The 23,085-nt window shown below is 37.1% G+C and overlaps 4 protein-coding genes across 6 annotated transcripts; 3 read left to right on the top strand and 1 right to left on the bottom strand.

Moving 5' to 3' along the window:
• The first annotated feature begins 643 nt into the window (after positions 1-643).
• LOC135434252 (FUN14 domain-containing protein 1B) lies at positions 644-2,641 on the top strand. Its single transcript, XM_064690757.1, has 3 exons — positions 644-803; positions 1,959-2,154; positions 2,395-2,641. The coding sequence occupies exons 1-3, from the start codon at positions 709-711 to the stop codon at positions 2,575-2,577; spliced, it is 474 nt and encodes a 157-aa protein (XP_064546827.1). The 5' UTR covers positions 644-708; the 3' UTR covers positions 2,578-2,641.
• A 1,225-nt stretch (positions 2,642-3,866) lies between these two features.
• On the top strand, positions 3,867-11,228 carry Ekar (Eye-enriched kainate receptor). The gene is made up of 13 exons (XM_064690787.1): positions 3,867-4,017; positions 4,082-4,243; positions 4,309-4,548; positions 4,612-4,778; positions 5,373-5,609; positions 5,667-5,813; positions 6,134-6,337; positions 6,402-6,605; positions 6,861-6,965; positions 7,557-8,012; positions 10,002-10,203; positions 10,673-10,861; positions 10,920-11,228. Exons 1-13 carry the CDS (start codon positions 3,942-3,944, stop codon positions 11,225-11,227), a joined length of 2,697 nt encoding a protein of 898 aa, XP_064546857.1. The 5' UTR covers positions 3,867-3,941; the 3' UTR covers position 11,228.
• Positions 11,229-12,328: 1,100 nt separating this feature from the next.
• Positions 12,329-19,485, top strand: LOC135434251 (sarcoplasmic calcium-binding protein, alpha chain). 3 transcript variants are annotated; one of them, XM_064690755.1, is made up of 6 exons: positions 12,329-12,385; positions 12,476-12,561; positions 17,085-17,251; positions 18,574-18,654; positions 18,794-18,946; positions 19,009-19,485. In XM_064690755.1, exons 2-6 carry the CDS (start codon positions 12,510-12,512, stop codon positions 19,123-19,125), a joined length of 570 nt encoding a protein of 189 aa, XP_064546825.1. In that variant the 5' UTR covers positions 12,329-12,385; positions 12,476-12,509; the 3' UTR covers positions 19,126-19,485. The 3 variants fall into 3 exon arrangements, with proteins under 3 accessions (XP_064546825.1, XP_064546823.1, XP_064546824.1); XM_064690753.1 differs by having other exon boundaries at positions 12,367-12,385; positions 12,447-12,561; XM_064690754.1 differs by lacking the exon at positions 12,329-12,385 and having other exon boundaries at positions 12,420-12,561.
• A 691-nt stretch (positions 19,486-20,176) lies between these two features.
• On the bottom strand, positions 20,177-22,567 carry bsk (mitogen-activated protein kinase dJNK). Its single transcript, XM_064690788.1, has 5 exons — positions 22,422-22,567; positions 22,167-22,364; positions 21,727-21,991; positions 21,384-21,667; positions 20,177-20,420 (listed from the first exon to the last, which is right to left on the bottom strand). The coding sequence occupies exons 1-5, from the start codon at positions 22,443-22,445 to the stop codon at positions 20,295-20,297; spliced, it is 897 nt and encodes a 298-aa protein (XP_064546858.1). The 5' UTR covers positions 22,446-22,567; the 3' UTR covers positions 20,177-20,294.
• Between the last annotated feature and the right edge of the window lie 518 nt (positions 22,568-23,085).

The raw sequence follows: 23,085 nt of genomic DNA, 5'->3' as shown, positions 1-23,085 counted from the left end.
AATGAACACAACTTCATCAATCTATTTATCTCTTTATATAAATCTGTTTGTCCTGACTGACTGACTGACAAAAATCGCGTAAAATGTTTGTATGAAACTTTTTTGTCGCTTTCGCATGTGACTATTGAAATAAGGATAGGAGTAAAAGAATGGTGCAGAGGGACAGATTTAAAATGGAATGTATGCCACTCTCAATTGGTAAACTTTTTTCAAATACGTTTATACGTCAGCGCGAAATGAGATCATATCTATATTGCAATTTATTTGAACACCTGAAGTGGAAACATAGGTACGTTTTGACGCACATAACGAATAGGTTACAATTACAGATAAGTTACATTTTACCCGCCACCATTGAGATATCTTAACCAGCGTATTCGCTGGCCAATGATGTGGATGGCCGTCGATGTTTTAATTTTATCGATATTTTCAACATTTGGCATTGTTTGAAATATAAGCATAGTTTCCTTATTAATTTTAAATATATTAGGCACAATACATACCTTTCGCTGCCGAAATTGGATTTCCTAGATCCAAAAAAAAAATTCAAGAAACTACTCAATTAATTCCTTAGCGGTGATAACTTTAGGCGAAGATGTTTGAATATATCGATTTTCAATATCGACAAATATCTTAACAATGTTCTAATGTTTACTTACATCACTAACTGAATCTCTGAGTGAACAACTGTTTGTTAAGTACATTACGATGGAAGGAGCATCAATGTTTTTAAAAGGAATATTAGGCGACATAAGTAGCCGTTCAGCTTACTCACAGATAATAATTGGAGCAACTTCAGGATGGTAAGTACAGGAGTTTTAAACAATTTATTTTTTATATATGAATTAGTTATAGTATATAAACTTATGTCAGCATACATATGTAGGTATGTACATATGTATGTAAGTACATGGTATGTGTTTTGAATTGCATATTGCAAATTTATTTGCAGGCTGTTGTAACCGAAAACAAGCTCAATTTAGAAAAATAACCCGTAGAATTTTATCAATTGAGTCACACCTCAGAAATAGAACAAATCGTTATACATAAAAAATCAACGCCGAAAGAAAAAACCACTCTCCTTTTAACTGTGATGTCATTGTTTGGGAAATTAATTGCGACTAGGAAACATCACGGACTATTTTTACAAACATTGTCTTCCTTTCAAACAGTTTTCGCTGCAGTGTAAAAATGTGTATAAATGCAAAGACAAGGCTCTATCCTATCTACATATGTATCTAAAAAGTAGATTTTTCTCAGCCTTGGCGGCAATTGGGGGAGGTGTCCAAAAGGTGAATTTTAAGTCTGTATTTACTATAAAACACAAACATGCACACCATGTTCAGTGGATCTAGCTTTAATCTCCGAGTTGTGCCTAAATCCATGCTTCAAAACCCATCCATTCCACAAAACCGATAAACTCGCCTGGTTGAATATAAATTTCAAGTCATTAGCTTTCTATAGTTTTCAAAATCAACTTGATTAAAGAAATAATATTTAGATATGGTGTTCCTTCTGCTGGTTAGACACAGTATATCAAGAATAAGTTCACACAACAAAGTATAAGCCTATACATATCAAAAATGAATGCAAAGCTGCGTTTATGCCTCCCAGAGCATCTTACTTCTTTGAAGTCTTTAAAGCACTAGGTTCTTCGCATAAACTTAACTTCAGAGTTGGGGGTCATTCGCAACTTCAGGCCGACCGGAGCCTACTCAGGAGAAAGGAAGCCAAAGACGGCCAGGCCGTCAACCAATGACATCCTTAAATTGGGGGCTTCTTACTGGCACCAACATCAAGGGAACTCCAAGTTTATTCTACCTTTAGAAGCTTTTGCTGCCTACCTGTCGCTCAAAGCTACAGTGTAAAACGGTTTAGTTACATTATGACAATCTCCTCGGTAATGGTAAAAAAAAACCTCACTGTTCATTTATTTTGTATGCTTATGTATTTTCAAGGGTGACTGGGTACACAACAATAAAATTTGGAAAGTTTGCTGCGTTTGCGATTGGAGGAAGTATTATTTTAATGGAAATTGCACACCAAGAAGGATTTATTAAAATCGACTGGCCGAAATTGTCCAGAAGTGTGGACAAAATAGCTGAAAAGGTAGAATCTTCAATATCACCCCATGAGACAAATTGGTTAGATAAGGTAAACATAACAATTTTTAAAATATTATTCCAATTATAATTCTGCTATAAAGCATATATATACTTGATTAGTATTAACAGTTAAGTTTCGATACATGCGTGTCTGTTTCTGGTCTTTCTAGGCCCGCCTTTCTGTTGTAGAGATTATTTTTTGACCTATGCCTTTATAGGATATGGCCAGATTTCTATGCCAAATTGATCTCGATTGATTTATAGTTTCTATTTATATTCTTATTTTCAGACGGAAAGGTATTTGGATCGCAAACTTGACAAAGCAGAAGATAAACTTAAAGGAAAAACAATAAAAGTCAGGAAGTGGTACGCAAAATATATTGGAGATGATGAAGGACCGAAAATAAATGACCTCCATATTTTTATAACCTCATTCATTGGAGGAGTCGCATTAGGTATAGCCACTGGCTAATAATATTATATAAAATGTATTTACTTAGACTAATAGAGTAAATAAAAAAATGATGTTTGCTCTATGGTTAGCGCGTTTTGGATTCTCGAACAATTATTTCGGTTGAGCGAATATAGATCTGGCAATATTTGTTGCCCTTTTTACGATTAAGATATGGAGAATTACATATTTTGACCTTTTCTCAATGGATCAATTGGGTCGACTAACACTTTGAACGAAATACTAATTGATATACCACCAATTGTTGAGCTGTCAATGTTTTTTTTAGCAACTGTTTTGAAACTAGAGCCCCTTAAGGGGCAGCAGGCACAACTTGTTGGCCGCTCTTCTAATTATTCCAGGTCCTGAGATCAACTGGATTCCTGTCCGTCGGAACATATCGCCACTCCATACTGGCGGTAAGTTCTTGTATGGAAGCCACACGATTTGCCACGAAAACATTGAATTTGAAGGGCTCATTTCTAATCCAAGATAGAAACGCAGACGAATCGCACCAGTAAGAGAACTGTGCACTTGACCTCATGCATCAGATTAGCCAACAACTTCGCTCCACATAATTCCAGCTTTGGGATAGTCGGCACAAAATCCATGAATTTCAACTTCAGCTTCGAAGAACACCATTCTAGGAAACAAAATGTGACGAATGTTCCGAAAGCTGCTGCATATCTCCCTCCAGGCCGTATCACTTGCAATCGACAAGCTTTCATCCCACGTCAATTGGTCCTTACAAAGCGATTGAAGAAAGATTTTTGCTTTAGTTATGACTGGTCCCAAGAGTCCAAGCGGATCATCAATCGCTGGATCCCATACAAGGTCCAGTTCCTTGGTGATATCGCTTCCATCATCGAACTTGAAAAAATGTGTACTATCTTCATCAGCTACTCCATCGAGGACTTGTTGTACTCGCCCATCCTCTCGGAAACTCAGCATTTTGTGCTGCACTATTCTTACATTTCTGTAAAAGGGAAATATCTACAAGTGCTTGCCGAAGATATCCTTACCTTCACGTTATTTATATTATTATTTTTGAAATTTGTTGTAGCCTCCGCCAAATCGAAAATTCGATTCGGACTCGTTATCGATATTTAGCAGCTCTCATTCGGTATTCTCGCAGCGTTGACGATAACGGACATAAAATACGCAATAAAGTTAGGTTCCGCCGCCTGATAAAACAAACTGAGTGAAATAGACACCAGCCCCGACTCATACGGATCTTCTTTATATACCGAAACTAAAATCAAGATTCCCTATATTTTTCCACCACTTAAACGACCCTAAAACTTTTCAGAAAGCACTTCAAGGGTTTCTTAGTGCTTTAGGTTGAATTCGAAAAGTGTTTTTGCTGCTCAGCTAAATATAATAAAATGACCTCAGTGATAAAAATTGTATTTAGCCTAATTTTGGTAACTTACGTTTCCACAACTTCCGTAATTAAAGTGGGTATGTAACTATTTGAACTTCCATATGAACTTATACACAAATACTGTATGTCTATAAATTAAAGGCGCCCTATTTCCAAAACTATCTAAGCAACAAAGTGATCCAGAAGTAGCCTTTCAATATGCTGTACATAGACTTAATCATGACAAGAGTGTGCTACCAGATACCAACCTGGTACACCATATTCAATATATTGCTAAGGACTCTTTTCAGGCTGTTCAAAAAGGTATGGAATCTTTGACAGAAATTTATTATCACATTTTATATATATCATATTTGTTCCCTAAATAGTATGTAATCTCATCGAGGGCGGAGTACAGGCTATATTTAGTCCAACAGATTCATTTTTGGCCACCCATATTAATTCAATATGCGATGATCTTGATATACCAGATATTGGAATTAGTCGATCCGCTCAAAAGTTTTCCATAAACGTTCATCCGTCGCAGCAACATATTAATCGAGCTTTCATCGATGTTATACGATATCTAAATTGGACAAGGTTTGGTATATTATATGAAAAGGACCACGGTAAGTACAGGCAAGAGCATGCAATTGCACTCATTCTACCCTAAAAGCAACTTTCTTCTGCAGGTATATTAGTATTAAATCAATTTTCGCGGTCAATTGATGCTGAGGTCCACATAAGACAAGTATCGCCTGGTTCGTACCTGTCTGTTCTTCACGAGTTTAAAAACAATGAAATTCACAATATCTTAATTGACACAAACTCGGCTGGAATTTCAATTTTATTAAAAAATGTGAGCTCTTAATCAAGATGATACTGTATCTTATTTGGCACTATGGGTCTGTGATCTAGTCTTGTCCGTCTGTCTGTCCGTCTGTCCGTTTCGGATAATTGATAACTTGCCCCGTTTCCAAGCAATCGATAAAAATCGATTTCGAAATCCTTTTTTTGTTGAGCAAATTTCGTAAATTATAAGAGCTAAAAACTCCAAATGCTACAAGTAGATTATTGAATAGTATATATATTTGAACTACCCACCAATTGAAGCCACAATTTCAATGCAGTTGTCTTTTTGAGAATATACGAATATTCTAAACCAAAATAAGATCTACTGTTGAAAATTTCACCAAGATCGGTTAAGAAACACAAAAGTTATTAAAGAAAATATGTGTTGGCTGCGCACGTGTTAGCGGCAGCTAGCGCAAATTGCAAGAATTTCTGTACACACACACATTCATCAGTCAATTGGTGATATGACTGTTGATTAGTGCGGTCAGGTGTAATGTAAACCTCTAGAGTTACATATTTTTTAAGTCATGAATTCTTCTTGATTTAGCTGATATAACAAAAATTAAATTTTTTATAATTCCCTTTTTTTTTAATATAGATCCTTCAGCAACAAATGAATGAGTATAAATTCCACTACTTGTTTACAAGTTTCGACTTAGAAAATTTTGATTTGGAGGATTTTAAATACAACTTTGTGAATATAACATCATTCCGACTTGTTGATATGGGCGATGTGGCGGTAAAAGAAATTCTTAAGGGTATTGAATTATTCGATATTGGAAATTTGAACCGAAACGAATCAACCTATAAATACAAAAAAACAGTTAGCATTCAGGTAAGATTCAATCTTGTAAATAGTTATTAAACATTATGATCCTTAAATATATTTCAGACAGAGGCAGCTTTGATGTTTGACTCAGTATATGTATTTGCCATCGGATTGCAGTCTATGCACCCGTTAATTCACATATCAAATTTGACTTGTGACGATGAAGTCCCGTGGAACGGAGGCCTCAGCTTGATCAATTATATTAATGCGGTATAACTTTGTTCTTCATTTGCACTTGCGATATATTACCTACATTTTAGACTTTGTATTAGCACTCAATTATAAGACTTACCAATTTTTTTTTAGCAAATGCTAAAATTTCAATTAAAGTGCAATATTTTTTATCTACCTAACTACCGATCTCCTAGAAGGTTTGCATACGTAGCTTTGCACGGGGTTCAGGTTGTCGCCTAGTCGAGCACTCCCAACTAGAGCATGCATGCTTTTATTTTTTTGGGCTAGCCTCTATTTCTATAAACGTACTAAGGATATGGAAATATTACTAAAGTTTACTCATTTTTTTAAACTAGGTTGAATGGAAAGGATTAACGGGACCTATACAATTTAAAGATGGTCAACGAATTCAATTTAAGCTCGATTTAATCAAATTAAAGCAACACTCCATCGTGAAGGTCGGCGAATGGACGCCTCAGGATCGTCTTAATATAACGGAGCCCTCGTTATTTTTTGATGCCGGTTCTATGAATGTGACTTTAGTTGTAATAACAATATTGGTTTGTCTATAGCTTTTATTATTTATTTTATTTCATTATTACTTATTATTTTATTAAACTTTAGGAAACGCCCTACGTAATGATGCGTTACGGTAAGAACTACACCGGAAATGAACGCTTTTATGGCTTTTGTGTCGATATATTGGAAACAATATCGCACGAGGTTGGATTTGACTATATACTAGATTTAGTTCCTGATCGAAAGTATGGAGCCAAAGATCCCGAAACAGGCCAATGGAATGGAATGGTCGCTCAGCTAATGAAATATGTAAGTATAAAAGGGGTGGGAAATTTTGACCTATGTCTATATAGGATTTTTGAGGGTACCATTAGTACATAAGTTTTGACCAAGAAAAATGTTGCCAGATTTTGATGTGAAATTGATCTAGAGGCCAAACCATGAACAAAGAGCCAAACCTTATGCAAATCGGTTGAGTTTTGACCGAGTTATGGGTCACAATTATTAATTTTAGTTGTCGTTTTGTGATAGTCGGTAAATTATAAACACTTGTTTTATTTTCAGAAGGCGGACTTGGCTGTTGGGTCTATGACAATCACCTATGCAAGGGAAAGTGTTATAGATTTCACAAAACCATTTATGAATCTAGGCATCAGCATTTTATTAAAGGTATGTATTAAATAATGTAGTGAGTTTTTAGAACCCAGAATGGTTCATGATAGGAATTTGTAACGTAGGTCTTCCTAGGTGCCGAGCAGTATGAGTTGGTTTTCGATAATTGATAACTCGTCCCATCTCTATGAAGTCGATAAAATTCGATATCAAGATTCCGAAGAGCCCTGCTAAAGTCAGTGCAAAATCATTAAACAGTCCCGGCGAAAATACAGGTGATAAGGTCGCTGAGAAGCGAACAGTCACAACTCTCAAACTTTACACCAATAAAGTGCAAGCCTTACACCCATAAACATAATATCTGAGATAAGAAGCTAAAAGAGTTTCGACAAAAGAGAAGACCCAACAGCTACAGGTACCCCACGTCCGATAGCTCGGTAGGAAAAAGTTATCGAATCGTCACTTACATAATTCTGATGTGCTGCAAATTCTTATAAGCGCAGGTTTCGGGCTTATAGCCCTTTTAGTATGGAGTTAGCCATATGCTTTGATTTACTATTATTTACTCTAAGCTAATATTTAAATTATACAATGAAATGCGGCAATATTTAAAATATCTATATAATAAATAACAAATTATATTTTCAGGTGCCCACAACAGAACCAACTAGACTGTTTTCTTTCATGAACCCTTTAGCTATTGAAATATGGATTTACGTTTTAGCGGCATATTTACTTGTATCATTGACCATATATTTATTGGCAAAATTATCGCCGATTGAATGGCGTAGTGTACACCCGTGTGATGTGGATCACGTAACGATAATCAACCAATTTTCGATATCTGATAGCTTTTGGTTCACCATTGGAACGCTTATGCAGCAGGGATCAGATATATATCCGAGAGCCGCATCTACCCGAATTATAAGTAGTGTTTGGGGTTTCTTTTCTCTTATTATAGTTGCATCATATACCGCTAACTTGGCAGCATTTTTAACTGTGGAGCGTATGATGAACCCGATTGAAAATGCTGAAGATTTGGCTAGCCAGACGGAAATCTCATACGGGACTTTAGAAAGTGGATCAACAATGACATTTTTTCGGGTAAGTGTTTTGTTTGATTGGCACACTATGGCAATTTTTTTTATATCATATATGTGAGGGAGCGTTCTGGCGGTTTTTATTCGCGCTGGGGTCAGAGAAGCCAGTAATGGTAGCCTGAGAGCTGGAAAGAGCGAAGAAGGTAGATTTGTGTGGTGTGGCTTGGTGATAGATTCCTGTGTCTATCGAGGATTTAACAATATTAGTGAAGAAAGAAAAATTATGAAAATATAAGGAGGGAGGCAATTTTACCCTGCCACGCTGATCGGACAGCGTCGGTGGCGACACAGTAATATTCGGGACGTACAAGAGAATGGTCGACAAAGCGAAGCCTATCTAAAAATGTAGGACATGCGTCCATTGCGCATCTACCACACCTGCGTGTCAACGTTACTACGTAATAATGGAACTACCATAGGATACGGTTTTGGCACCTAGGATCTCAAAGGCCGTCAACGGGATGGTAAACCAAGATACGGAGGGACAAATGGCAGGTTGAAACTGTGAAGGAAAAGGACATTTCTCAAAGGAATGCCGCTGCGCACAAAGGTTGTTTGGCTGGGACTGTGGACTTCAAGGCACCAATGCCATTGGTAGCCGTGGCCAAATGCGTCTCAACGTTACTACAGAATAATGGAACTACCATAGGATACGGTTTTGGCACCTAGGATCTCAGAGGTCGTCAACGGGATGGTAAGCCAAGATACGGAGGGACAAATGGCAGGTTGAAACTGTGGAGGAAAAGGACATTTCTCAAAGGACTGCCGCAGCGCACAAAGGTTGTTTGGCTGGGACTGTGGACTTCAAGGCAACAATGCCATTGGTAGCTGTCGCCAAATGCGTCTCAACGTTACTACGGAATAATGGAACTACCATAGGATACGGTTTCGGCACCTAGGATCTCATAGGTCGTCAACGGGATGGTAAGCGGAGGAAAAGGACGTTTCTCAAAGGAATGCCGCAGCGGACAAAGGTTGTTTGGCTGGGACTGTGGACTTCAAGGCACCAATGCCATTGGTAGCTGTTGCCAAATGGGGTCGGTAACGGTCAACCTATCTATATGATCGGGGACCGGCCGTAGAATAGTACCAAGATCCTAGTGACTAGTGGGCATAAAAGGAGTGGCGCAAGGAACAGCCCGTTACATAAGGTTAACTGGCCGATCATTAGCGAGCGAATGGCGCGTATCTTTTTGACAGAAGGTAGTCGCCGCAATGACCGGACACGAATCACCCTGACGGATGGACCGTATATGCAGCTGAACCGCCTTTTGATTTCGCGTCACGTCATACTCAAAATGGCCTCGCAAGCGCCGACAATAGTATTCCCGATGAAACAGAAATTTAACGACAAGGATACCGTTAGACATTAAAGAGTCCGCCGACCTCGCGAAACAGTGCAGGCCAGTATCGATTCAACGAGAAGGACACCACTGGAAAATGACCGATTAAGCCTACCTATTTCGTTAAAGCCGCCAGGAACCGCCTTCGCCAACAACACACGGATGGGGATGACCTACTTGGGCAATACCTTGGAGCTACCCGTTAAAGCAGCCGTTAGCCGATTCCTTTCGGAAACCAGGTCGAATTACGCATCCAGGATCGGCCTGTTTGCAAGCTGCAGGTTCAAGCAACCACTACTTGGACGCTGGGACGCTGAATTTTTAACGCGAGAAATGGCCCAGTCCGCAGGACTATTAGCAGTATCGCAACTGCTACAGTAATAATGACGGAAGATAATCCAGTTAGGCTGAAGATAATAAGCGACAAGGTTGTTATTGCCTTATCCAATCGATTGTAATAATAGAACCCTTGCGGTATCCTCAGCAGTAATGCATAAAGAGCCTCTCTTGAAACCTTCCCCGGTCAGCACAGTCAGTTTTTGGACGCAGAGGTAGAAGTTCAGCGCGCAGTCTAGTCCAAATTCATAAATTATCCTATTTGTGATGAGTGTGGTATTTCCGCATTAATTATTTTTTATAAATTCATTTAGGATTCTATGATAGAAACTTATAAAAAGATGTGGAGAATTATGGACAATAAGAAGCCTATGGCATTCACATCAACTTATGAGGACGGCATAAGGCGTGTTAACCAGGGTAACTACGCATTCTTAATGGAATCCACAATGCTTGACTATATTGTTCAGCGAGACTGCAATTTAACTCAAATAGGGGGCTTATTGGACACAAAAGGTATAATTGCTTTTAATTATTAATAAATAAAATAATTAAGTCAAACTACAGAATAGCAAAGGACCCAATTGTCCTAGCTAGGTACTAGCCCATCCAGTAGTTCCAAACTGAAATCTTTGGTCGGCTCTTCGTAACGGCAGATACTCACCTTTTGAGGGTTAATTACCTTTTATAGGCCTTATAGGATATGCCGTACCACTACCACTTAGGGCTTACTAAGCCATTGCCGCTCAATTTAGGTGGGTCATTCGTTATTCTCTGACTGGTACCCGTAGGTCACATTGTATCTCCAAGTCGACTTGACGAATCCCTTAAAAATTGCTAAGTGTTGCCCTTCTTACCCTTCCGGTTATCGTTTGGAAATAAAACGTTTGTATTAAAACACTTTTGAGCTTTTTATGGTCGGTTTACCGAAGATAACCATTCTTTTCTATTTGAAAATTTTGATTTTTGGCAATGTACTTAATAGGATATGGTATTGCCACACCTAAGGGATCTCCGTGGCGGGACAAGATATCATTGGCTATATTGGAGCTTCAAGAAAAGGGCGATATTCAAATGCTGTATGACAAGTGGTGGAAGAACACGGACGAGACCTGTAAGCGGATAAGCAACAATAAACAGTCCAAGGCGAATGCTCTGGGGCTCGAAAGTATAGGTAAAGTTTCGTAAATAGACATTACATAAATATTAAAAATTATAACGTAATTCATCAGGTGGCGTATTCGTGGTGCTGCTTACTGGAACATTGGTTGCATTTATTGTTTCATTCCTTGAATTTATGATTCATTTTCGACAAAAAGCGAAATCATTACGGATAAGTCACAGCAACTGTAAGAATCACGGCCACCTTAATTCATCCACCGTTAAGGATTCACACACAGGGAAAGATTGGATTTATTTATCTTCGTCACGTTCTCCCTGGGTTGAAATGTTTGAAGAGCTAAGATTTGCGTTATGGTGTACCAATAAACGTCAACGCCCAGAATTTAAAAGATGCTGCGCCGAATGTCAAGTTAATTAAAATATTTCCATAACAATTTAAAAATGTCCATTTCGATATTGCTGAATGGGGTTTTATTGCTATTTTTATTGAAAATGACGTTTGGCGTTAGCTGAAAAAGTTTTTCGACCGGAGATAGCCTTGGATGTTAAAAAAAAGGCCGAAAAAAACCTTCTTGAATTTTCCCCTAGCAAATTTATTTATTTTTTTTTTTTTTTGGTGGTGCTTTAATCACGGAAAAAGTCATTGATTCGTTCATTCATTTCCATAAATATAACTTGAGACGTGGCGTGCAAGATGGTACGGATAGATTTACATTTTGCACGGGCGGGAAATGATGTCCAAAATTTTAAGAAAATGAATACGACCTGGCAAAGCCGGGTATAAAGCTTATGCAATATAATTATGTACATAATGGTGACAGCTTGTACTATTTAAAACTTAAGCACTATAGTTAGGTAGATGGTAGGGTATAAGCTATAAAACTGATGTCTCGTCTATGTTGCAGCTGGCAACGGATAGTCGATCATAGCTGCAAATTATGCGCGCAATTATATCTCCTTTTATGCGTTGAACCTTTCGTTGAAATAATTTTGAAAATTTTTCATATACGTACGTTCATAAAATATGAAATGTACATACATGGGCTCAATTCTGAATATACTTGATATTTGAAAAAAGTGCCTTTTCCCGCTTGTCTTACAAAAAACCAGAGATTTTATAAATATTTTCGATATTTATATAGTATTTGTATAATTAATTAAGACTTTCTCTGCCCGACATGGTGTTTTTTTTTGTTGAGTATCTTAGAATAGCATTCTTTTATGCTCGTTCTTAAAAGGTGAAAGATGAAATTTCGTTGCTTGCTATACAAATAACAAGAATGCAAACATTTTTCGAAAATCTCTTTACAATAGGTTATGCGTGCACTAAAAATATATTTTTTCTTACATATATATATATATATATATATATTAGAATAAATATATATATATATATAAATTTCGTTATATATATTTATATATATATATATATATATATCGTTTATATATATATATATATAAATGCAATTTATTTATAGATAATGTTTAGATGCACTTATAAAATAAATCGAATGTTGCAAAGGAAATGCTCCCGTCAATAACAACTTTAGTTAGTTTGAATTAAGCGAATCTTAAGGTAGTAATTAAATAAATTGCCACAAAGATCTGAACCAAAAACCATATTATTGTTAATAAAGGATAAATCTGTTATTACTATTTCGCTTAGGGAATTTTATGAATAATAAAGGAACTGTGTTATAATGGCTTATTCTTGGGATAGTCGAGTTGACTTCGTTGTGCGATACATGTATGGTAAGTTTTAAAAAAAAAAAACATTGTTAAAACAAAAATAAAATAATTATTGAACTATATGCTGTTTACAATTTTTACGATATGTACGCAATATAAGGAGAGTACAGAAAAAATTTAGTGCTGCATAAAAGACTATACAAATAATTAACAAGAATTAATTGGCTATAAAAGTTTTGTGTTTCGAGAGTAACGAATTAATTTTTATTCACGTTGGTTACCGATATAGACCCCACCCTGGACCTGGGCGTGTGCTTTCCCCAACAGCCAAGGTCAGGCCCTTCAAGGCTATAGTTCTCCCGACGCTTAGTCGGTGGTTTTCATGTAGGACCCCAGACCCAGACAGGTCCATGCTGACATCAATAAGTCATAGCGACTGATGACACATGTGCGACCGGAACAGGAGCCACCCAATTGCGCATCCTTACCTAGCTAGGCTACATTCTAGACTCTCTATCTATGCTAAATTGATGGCGAAATAGGCTACTATTATAACCCTACCTTGACTCTGGTCATGCTTGGACTTGATTGACTGTAGAGTCAAGCGCGGTGCTACAGAGTGAGATGTCGCGAGTAGCCGTTGCATGCGCTATGGCTTTGTGGAGCCTGACCTTTGGTTTTTTTTGGGTAGACACGCTACCAGGTTTGTTTGTTTCTGACTGTCCGTCCGGATATATGAACGCAAGGATCTCAGTACATGTAAGAGCTAAACACAGTTGCCAAGCAATCGATAAAAATCGATATCGAAATCCTATTGTTTGAGCAAATCTTTCAGGTTTCACCAAATCTTTTTATAGCTATAGCTATAGCCAACCCGTAGCTATATAAATAACGTTGCGCCAGCTAGCGCAAATTTCAAGAATTTCTGTATACACGTACATACACACACACACACACATTCATGATCTTCTTTATTAAATTAAATTAATTCTATCAACAGCATTGCAATTGCGATTGTACTGTTGTGCTGTGCATTCATGCTGCTATTTTAATACTTTTTTTTTCGTCGAACATGCATTTTTGGCATGGCTGTCGAGTAGAGTCGTTAGCGATTTGTGCGGTCTGTTTCGGCTTGGATTCCCATTGAGGAATATATATATATTTAAAAAAATTTGTTAGTACTCCCTAAGGAAACGAGCACTTAGCCCGAGTTGCAGTTGCTATTGGTAGAAGAGGGTTTAGGATAAGCAGGAGCAGGAGAGGGTAGGATGGTGTAGAGGCTCCACAAGAGAGTAGCGAAAATGAATACTTTAGCCAAGATGAGAGGAGCACAAATAGGAAACGAAACCAAGTTCGCAGACAAGACCAGATAAGCCTTCACAGATAAGATATTAAAGATGACCATAAAATACTGAAGACCTAGTCTTCCGGGTAAACGGTCGCGAATCCCGATGCAATGGCTCCATCCCACCTCCCGCCCAAAAAACTGATAAGTGCAGTCTTGTATCGACTACCTGAGCCGTAACATGAGAGTCGAATTATAGCTTATGATCAAGGAGAACACCTAGATCATTAAATTCTTTACTGGTACTGTTGACACGCTAAGCGGTAACACGGTAAGCTGTCAGAGGTGCAAGGAATAATTTGGGGAGAGCCTCTATGGAAAGTCCTCACCTTTCATTTGAAACAGTAAAAAAACTACATGAAACAGAATAATAAATTATATTATTGCATATGTTTATATTAGTACTTGAGACTGAGTCAAAATTGAGAGAAGGTCATCAGTGAAAAGAATAAAGAGCAGCGGGCCAAGTTACCTTGGTGAACACCAGAATTCACTTGAATACATTGAGGAAACGAATTTCTGAAAATAAGCTTTTTGGGCTCAGTTATTCAAATACTCTGATGTCCTCTTCAAAAGATTGACTGGGAAATTGAGAAGGCATAATTTCTGAAGCAGTAAGGAGTGGTCAAAGGAATCCAAAGCTTTACTTATAATAGTTAGTGGTTGCAGATCTACGTTTCACGAACTTATGAATAATAGAGCTTTAGAAAAAAAATACCTCTATAATTTAAAAAAAATAATAGAATAAAAGAAAATATAATCAAATCAAAAATAGAATCACTTGTGACCCATTCCCGGACCAGGAAATTGCAATAATAACTAGACGGTGGAGCATACTGTGTAAATGCTGCTTCCTCTCAAAGGATGGAAGACAATATTAATAGCCACCAAATGCCATTAGCTTGCAACGATGAAGAGCCTTCTCAGCAAATAGACCCTACTGTAGATGGCTGATCTAAGCGGAAAATCACCAACCCTACTCCTTCCTCAGTTGACCCCAAAACACACCTCCTTCATATAGAATCACCTCAACTAATCGATTTGCCGATAAGGCTGACCATAAACAGTTCAGATTTGCAGTTAGAAACCAATTAAAGCACTACCCGTTGGTCACCATCGCCAACTTTTTCTGTCCGCTCTCTTGGGAGAGCTTGGATACCGTCTTAAGCGTCCTGGAACCGGACTCGGAATATACCAAGCTCAATGGTAGGACCGAGCGCAACGACTGGAACGTAATTTTTATATCTATGGGACCCAATGCGATTATTGACGGCAATAGGAATGCGCAGCACTGGCTGTGGAGCGATTGCCGGATTACTGGGTTCCTGCGGAGCAACGGTGCTAGTCTCAGGTTCATCTAGACGGTACCCTCATGGACATTGAGGAAGTCCATCCTGCCTAGACGTTGCACTGTATGAACTACTACCTGCTGGAATCATAAGCATCTCAGTCTCCTGGGAGCTGCATAGCGATCACTTAACGCTAACCTTGGAGGTTAGAACATAGCCCACGGCTGTCTTACCAAACTATAAGCTGCTCTGCAAGCATTCCATAGTTCAAAGAATGATAGACAAGGCTACCCATCTGAACATTGAATTGCATACGAATCAGAAAATTGACAATGCTGTGGAGACGAGGAACCCCATAAAATTAAAGAGACAGTAGCGCAAGCGATTCATGCGCTCCCGACAGCATCTAACAATTCGACATCCCCGATACAGATGGACTTACCGATAAGACCTATACGAGTCGAAGAGGTGATCGACGTGGTCAACCATCTGCCAAGGAAAAAATTCCCGGGTCACGACAAGATATGCGTTTGATCGCGCCTGTTAAAGGGGTTCATAATATAGAAGAGACCCTCTCTTCGCAAAAATTAAGAGAAAACTGCCCACCCACGACAGTTCCAGGTTAAGGTGAGCAGACTTCACAGCAGATCGCTGGGAAGGTATATTACCGCACCAAAAATTGCTAAATAACAGAATTACTTGGCGGTTCAACCCTCCATCAACTCCACACCCTGGTGGATTATGGGAAGATGGAGTGAAGTCCATGTAATATCATAAAGAAAACCATTGGAGAGCGCGTGTTAGTACAAATTGAGTCTTGTCTTAATTCAAGACCACGGTGGAAAGACTGTCAATACTATTCACAACAATTTTGGAAGAGGTGGATTTCTGAATAATTGAACCTGTGGCAGAGAAGGCCAAAACTGTTGCGGATGAAGAGAAGCATACATGTTGGATGCATGGTGTTGGTAGAGGATGAACGATTTCCTTTTCATTGGTGCCCTTTTGTCGAATTAAAGCAGCCATGCTAGACCAGATGGATTATTTAAAAATAAAAATAAACTAGGCAGAGATGTTGTCTAGCGGCCAGTTACAAAGCTCTGTCCATTACTCATAGGATGAGAATTGGTTTTAAAATGACAAAGAACTTTTAAGTAATTGCTAAACTGTACTCTGTTTTCAGCTCAACTTAATGTACCAAACCCGAGACTCTGATTGCTAGTGGAAGTAAAGTTGATTATGAAAGCGTCTATCATGAAAGGAGGAGAATGTTTGATCTACAGCTAACCCACAAAAGCAATCGAGACGACCGCTAGCAGCGCGTATTATAAGGAAATGCATTTTTTAAAAATGCACCTGAGCTAAGATTAGATTTCACGGTTTAGTGAGTTAATTTTAGTATCTCTCTCAACCGTTGCCGCTAATATTAATAATCGCATTGAGCTTTTACATTGGCTAGCAAAAATATTAGCGCAATTTGCGACAGATGTTGAAGTCTGTAAGCGTCAGTTGAATTCATCGGACGTCCCCTCTGTGCAGTTCAAATTAATAATTTCAATATTTAGGTTAAGTTCAATTAAAGTTGAAGTATTGCTTTAAGTGTACAACCAATCTTATGATATTATGTGCCCATTTCTTTCTAAACATTCGCAACAATCATGCAAAAACTTCAAAACCGCCGCGGTTGGCAGCCACGCCGCAGGTCACACGGGTAGTTTTGAGAAGTATTTAAAGCCTGAGTACGATTTCGGTCTTAGGAAATGAGAACATAACGAAAATATGCTGACCCGTCAAAACGAATGTCTGGTCTGCACTTCCGCGAAGAGCTTTGTGCTATATTGTTTACATCTTTTTATTTATTGCTTTCCTAAATTGCTCAGCTTTCATTGTGCTTGTTTAATTAAGAAAATGATTTTCCAATTTGATCGATTTTATGAATTTTTAATTTTTAGATATCGACAACAACGGATTTTTGGATCAGAATGACTTCTTATGCATGGCAGTCAGAGCATGTGTCGTGGAAGGAAAAGGAGACTGCAGTACCGCTCGGTTGGATGAGTATAAGAAATTAATGAAGAATTTGTGGGAAGAGATTTCTGCAATTGCCGATGATGACAAGGTAAAGTTAATTAAAATATACTAATATCTAAAAATATAATTTATTTGAATCTCCATTTATTACAAACTGCAGCTGCAGCTTCACATATCTTGTCTTATCTTCACATATCTTGTAAATACTTAAATGCTGTGAATTATATTGCATATATATAGTGTGCAGCAAAATCTTATCAACAACGGACCTTTCTGTAAAACATATAACATATTTCTATACATAAAACTGTTTGTCCTCACTTACCTTATGTGTTGAAGGTGCACGTTAAGTCGGGTTTCGGGAAATTCCACCCGCATGTGGAGAAAAATCGCGAAATACGTTTCTATGAAACTTTTTTGTTTACCATCCGATCGGCCACAAACTCATTTTTAAAGATCTTTGCTCAAATTCATTTGAGGGGTGCTTCCCAGTTCTCGAAAAATCCATCCCTCCTTGGTGGAAATGGAGGTCAAAGATTTGGTGGGTGACGTTTTGCGCTCAAATCCATTTCCAAGAATCCATTGCACACTTTTCGCAGAATCCAAAATCTTCGGCAGAAATGCCATACAAAGATTTTTTGGGCGAAGTTTTAAGTTTGCATACATATGTATATGTATGCCTGTTTGAACATACATGTGTGCATGTTTGTTTTGTATGTATATATACAAACATGCATGCATGCGTACATGTATGAATACATGCCCGGATGCCTACATACATGCACACATGCATACAAACATACACACACATACATACACACACACATACATATATACACACACATGCATATATACACAGACATACATCTGCACATACATACATATGTACATACATACATATGTACATACATACATATTTACATACATACATATGTAAATACATACATATGTACATACATACATATTTACGAACATACATACAAAAAAAACTACGCTACTAGCTAAATATGGAAAACTGCAGAGCCTACTTAAATTCTTGAGAATCGAGGAGGAGAGCACTTGGCAGAAATTCGTTTTATTTAAATTTGCAGCACAGCGACAAATAAGCTTGGTCCGCGTTTGGTATTAGAAAACGAACATGCATGCCTACATATATTCATAAATGCATGCATACATGCATGCATTAACTAACACTCACTTGCCCACACACACACACATATGTAATACTTATATGCCTTCGTACAAAATTGCTAGTATAATATATACATTATAACAATTCACATTATTTTTTTTTCTTGTTATTATATATTATATCCACCTTGGAAAAATATGATTGAAATAGGATGAATAGATGAATGAATAGATGAATCCAGAAGTTTAATATCATTGATTTATATTTATATATTTCAGGATGGAAAAATTTCAAATCAGGAGTTCAAGGATGCTGTTAAAAAAACATGTGTAGGGAAAAAATATGAAGAATTTCCTCAGGTAAGATAAAGTAAGATAATCCCTATTTGCTAGTTTAGTCGGCCCAAGCTATTCAGTAGAATATATATCATTCTCTATAATAGTCGAATATCATGGAAAATGTTTCATTATTAATCACTTATTGTTTTGATATTTTCAGGCAATGCGGGCATTCATCGAGTCTAACTTCAAACTGCTTGATATTGATAATGACGGAATAGTTGGAGTTAACGAATATCGGTACAACTGTATTACAAGGGTAGCTGTTGATGATATTTCACCCATTGACAAAGCGTTTGAGACTCTATTGAATGTAACTGATTTTTCAATATAAGCCACTGTGCTATTTTTATAATGTTTACTTATATTTGTTAGGATGATGATAAAAAACGTGGTGGACTGACACTTGATCGGTACAAAGAGCTTTACGGCCAGTTTCTGGGAAATACAGCTGATAACCATCCAGCGGTGAATCTTTTTGGACCTTTATAACTATTTTTTTAAATTATTGTCTTCGCTGTTGTTCAACTACTATTTTTTTAAGTTTAATTTGTAATTACTATGACTATACTTAACTAGGTTAAATGCATTCATATCATTTGTGTAGAATCGTCAGATGATCAATTCGTTATCTTTAAATGTTTTTATAGTTAGAATAGATATTTGCTCTCCGAAGTTAACCTCACCATAAAATGTTGATTTTCTCTCAGATGAAAGCTCCTCCAAAATGTTTCTCTCTCATAATCTTGTAACATTTAATCAAATTGTTCTTATGTTTGTTAATTTAAAAAAGTTTTCATGTAAAAACGAATAAACTAAGCGAAATGCGTAAATACGCTTTCAGTCTGAAAATACCAACAATCTATTCGTAATGAGGGGGAGAACCTGCAATTGTAAATTTATTTTTGCCATTTGAAGCACTCTCAAAAATGGCCCAGCTAGAGGTAAGCATCAGAATAAGCGCATCTGCATTAACCTAAAAGTCCATTTCCAAAGATTAAAGAATCAGGGCTAAGTGCCCAATTGAAATAGACTCCTCGTCACGCTACAGACAACAGACAAACTAAAGAGGAAACCAGGATTCAGAGGATCAGTCTATGCGGAGCCGACAAAGAGTGGATCAAACAACTCAAGAGCTGATAAATTATCATAGCTTGAGATCAGGGCTCAGTCCGAAGCTACAGAACGTGAACCTAGTGAACCGAGTTCATAGTCAGAGAAGATTTTAATTGAATGATCAAACCGAAATCGTAAGCCTTCGCAGATCCAAACTAGTCGCAACACTTATAATATTAACACGTACGGATGGAGAACCAGTTTATTCATCCTTGTATCCTTATCCAACGGGCGTTGCAGGATTCGTCAATGCAATCCAACGTCCTCAAGAATTCAATTTAATTGAGCTTGAAGATGATTACTTTAATCGCGTTTTGCATTCGTCTTAACATCTTTTTCGAAGATAACTTTTTATTCCGTGTCGGCATCTTAAGTGCTCCAAATCCTTTTAAAATTGTTTTTTCTGTGATGTTAAAACAACAACTCGTACATTAAACATTATGATTTTTATTTGCAGCTGTGATTACTATAAATATTAATAAAATTTTTGTATTGTTGATAGATGTAAGGCTAAATAACTGTCTTATCAACAAATTAATTTTGTTCTATCGGGGTATATTAGTTGTATTGTGCGCCTCGTAGTCCATAACTTCTTCATAAATAAGCTCCTTCCACTGTTCAACAGTATGCTCCCTCTCATCGACGCTATGATCATATGGCTCTGGAGCAGGCTTTAAAAAACATACAAGTTAAGTTATATAAGTATTTGCTCATTACAAAATACATTCTTGAAAAAAAAGGTTAGGTGAAAATTAAACTTGTATCTTCAGAGTTTCCAAGATACCCTTACAGACTTATAGCAGATCTGCCAAATATAACATGAAAAGTATCATAAAATATTAAAATAGTTTTTGACGAACGAAAAATTAACTTTTCAAAATATTTCATATGGTAATACAATCAATAGTAAAACGTCCAAACAATTATCTAATAAGATATGTCAAAGCCGCTATAGTCCATAATATGATTTTGGGTAAAAAAAGGGTATAATGTATGTAACTTGAGAAATATCGAAAGCATGTCCTCCTTGTGCCCTTCCATTTTGTGTTTGTTTCCGATTAGCGATAACTTGATCCATTTCCAAGCAATCGATAAATATTGATAACGATATCCTATTTTTCGAGCAAATCTTTTAACGTTAAGAGATAGAGTCACCAAATCCCGATTGCGATTTTATTATATGCTGTGATATTTGTCTTTGCTTTCATTTTAATTTCCTGTTTTTTTAATTTACTTTTTTTTCGACTCATGCTCTCTTCTATAGACAACAGAACCTACTGCTGAACTACTTGAATCCCATAACGACTTCTGCAGAAGTTGTAACAATAAGAAAGTGGAAGAAACATTGGCACATCTGTCTAGCTCAATGAAAAATCGAATCTCTTCAAGCAAAGAGCGGGATGCATTTTGCACTTCATCCGTCCCTCGGATAACTGTCGGATGTTTGGTTAACGTTTCGTCTTAAGAGTCTATTCATAAACCTGATTTTAAATTTTCGCGGAACTAGGTTTTGGTTCGGACCTTGGTTCGCTAAATTAGTAAATTAAAAAAACAAGATTTCCAAAATGCCCAAATGGCATAGGCTAAATATATAAGGATCAATCTTCAGTAGAAAAACAAAAGATTATACTTACAGCGTCAACTTCTTCAGCGTCGTACCATACATTAATGTATTCATGCTGTAAAGCTCTGTCTACTGATATTCTCTGCTCAGGGTCGATTACTAGCATCTTACTGAGAAGGTCCCTTGCCTCAGAAGCCTTCCTTCGACTATTTTGACTACTGTCATTAGGAAACAGACCATCAGGAAAAAGCCTATCAAATGAATATCCTGTATATCTTGGACGATTCTCCACGTAATTACGAACAGTTGGTTGCAGACGCTGCATAAATGATGGGGACGGTGTACCCAATTGCTCTATAATAATTTAAGGACAATTATACAAAGTTTCGATTTACAGTTCCATGAATAACTACCAATTATTTTGTTCCACTGATCAATATGATCAGTTCCAGGAAAGAGAACTCCACCCCTTATCATCTCACCCATAATACAGCCCACTGACCAAATGTCAACGTTTTCGGTATATCCCATACCCAAAATGACTTCCGGAGCTCTATAATATCTAGTTACGACATAAGGGGTCATCATAAATGTAGTTCCAGCTGTACGCGCAAGTCCAAAGTCCAAAATTTTTAGAGTGCAGTCGGCCTTAACAACTATATTGGAAGGTTTTAAATCCTGTGAAGATAAGATAAGGTTGGCTGTAGTATTCGACGAAGACTTTTAATTCTCTGTTCTGAATAAATAAAAAACGCTCACGCCGCAATCTGGGCAAAATTACCAGCGGCTGTAGCTCTTACATTACTTTCGAAGTTAATCCAAAAAGCAGCGATTAAAACAAACAATACTTAACTCTATGTATTATTCCAGCGGAATGTAAATGCTTTATTCCACATAGCATTTGGTAAAGCAAGTAAGACATTCGATCATGATCTAAATCCATTTGAATAACTTGACATAAATTAGCATCCATTAGCTCCATCACAAGGTAAACATCCTGAAATTCATCCAAATTGCGTTGAGGAGTGAATGCGTTAAGCAAACCGATAATCTAAAGACAAATAATATATAGTTTTCAGGGGTTTTTTGAAAAATAACAATCACTTACATTCTTATGATTCACTAGTTTCATTAGTTTAAATTCTCTATAAGCTCTCTTGGCATGCGTCACATTTTGGAATGGACGAGATAGCTTTTTTATAGCGACGTTTTGCTCGGTAATCGTGTCATATGCAGCACTGTAACGAAAATATTTATAAACTTATATTCTCTTACAGAGGCCCATTAATTTAAATATATAGTTTACTCAGAGACCGCCGTGGAAAATATAAAACTTCTACCTTGAACTCCACGCCTATTTCAAAGCATGTTTAAAGTCCATCACACAAGGAACCAAAAATTCCAATCAATGGATTCTGGTCATGTTAATATTGTGGGGAGATGCTTGTTGGATACTGCAGGAGTTGCATCACCAATAGCATTAGTAAATCATAAAATTCAAATTAAAACACCAACATCCGTAATGTACACGAAAAATGTTGCCAGATTTAGATGCCAAATTTATCTAGAGGCCAATACATGAACAAAGACCCGAACCTCGCGAAAATCGGATGAGATTTGACCGAAATTTCGGCCTATGTCTATAAACGATATTTGAGGGTACCATTTTTATATGATTTTTGACCAAGAATCATATTGCCAGATTTAGATGCTAAATTGACTAAACCATAAATAAACGCCAAACCTTATGAAAATCGGTTGAGATTATCTAG

Source organism: Drosophila montana, unplaced genomic scaffold (assembly GCF_035044405.1).
Source record: "Drosophila montana isolate Dmon_TW-CO22-7 unplaced genomic scaffold, ASM3504440v1 contig_3285_1, whole genome shotgun sequence".
NCBI classification, from domain to species: domain Eukaryota; kingdom Metazoa; phylum Arthropoda; class Insecta; order Diptera; family Drosophilidae; genus Drosophila; species Drosophila montana.
This window is presented reverse-complemented; position numbering and strand designations above follow the sequence as displayed.

Bases quoted from the DNA above. Each gene is read 5' to 3' on its own strand.
- LOC135434252 (XM_064690757.1), top strand. From the start codon at position 709: ATGGAAGGAGCATCAATGTTTTTAAAAGGAATATTAGGCGACATAAGT. The intron at 804-1,958 runs GTAAGTACAGGA...TGTATTTTCAAG, and splicing joins ATTGGAGCAACTTCAGGATG to GGTGACTGGGTACACAACAA. The intron at 2,155-2,394 runs GTAAACATAACA...TCTTATTTTCAG, and splicing joins AGACAAATTGGTTAGATAAG to ACGGAAAGGTATTTGGATCG.
- Ekar (XM_064690787.1), top strand. From the start codon at position 3,942: ATGACCTCAGTGATAAAAATTGTATTTAGCCTAATTTTGGTAACTTAC. The intron at 4,549-4,611 runs GTAAGTACAGGC...TTTCTTCTGCAG, and splicing joins ATTATATGAAAAGGACCACG to GTATATTAGTATTAAATCAA. The intron at 5,814-6,133 runs GTATAACTTTGT...TTTTTAAACTAG, and splicing joins TGATCAATTATATTAATGCG to GTTGAATGGAAAGGATTAAC.
- LOC135434251 (XM_064690755.1), top strand. From the start codon at position 12,510: ATGGCTTATTCTTGGGATAGTCGAGTTGACTTCGTTGTGCGATACATG. The intron at 12,562-17,084 runs GTAAGTTTTAAA...TTTAATTTTTAG, and splicing joins CGTTGTGCGATACATGTATG to ATATCGACAACAACGGATTT. The intron at 18,655-18,793 runs GTAAGATAAAGT...TGATATTTTCAG, and splicing joins AATATGAAGAATTTCCTCAG to GCAATGCGGGCATTCATCGA.
- bsk (XM_064690788.1), bottom strand. From the start codon at position 22,445: ATGAAACTAGTGAATCATAAGAAT. The intron at 22,365-22,421 runs GTAAGTGATTGT...ATTTGTCTTTAG, and splicing joins AACTAGTGAATCATAAGAAT to ATTATCGGTTTGCTTAACGC. The intron at 21,668-21,726 runs GTAGTTATTCAT...AAATTATTATAG, and splicing joins TCAGTGGAACAAAATAATTG to AGCAATTGGGTACACCGTCC.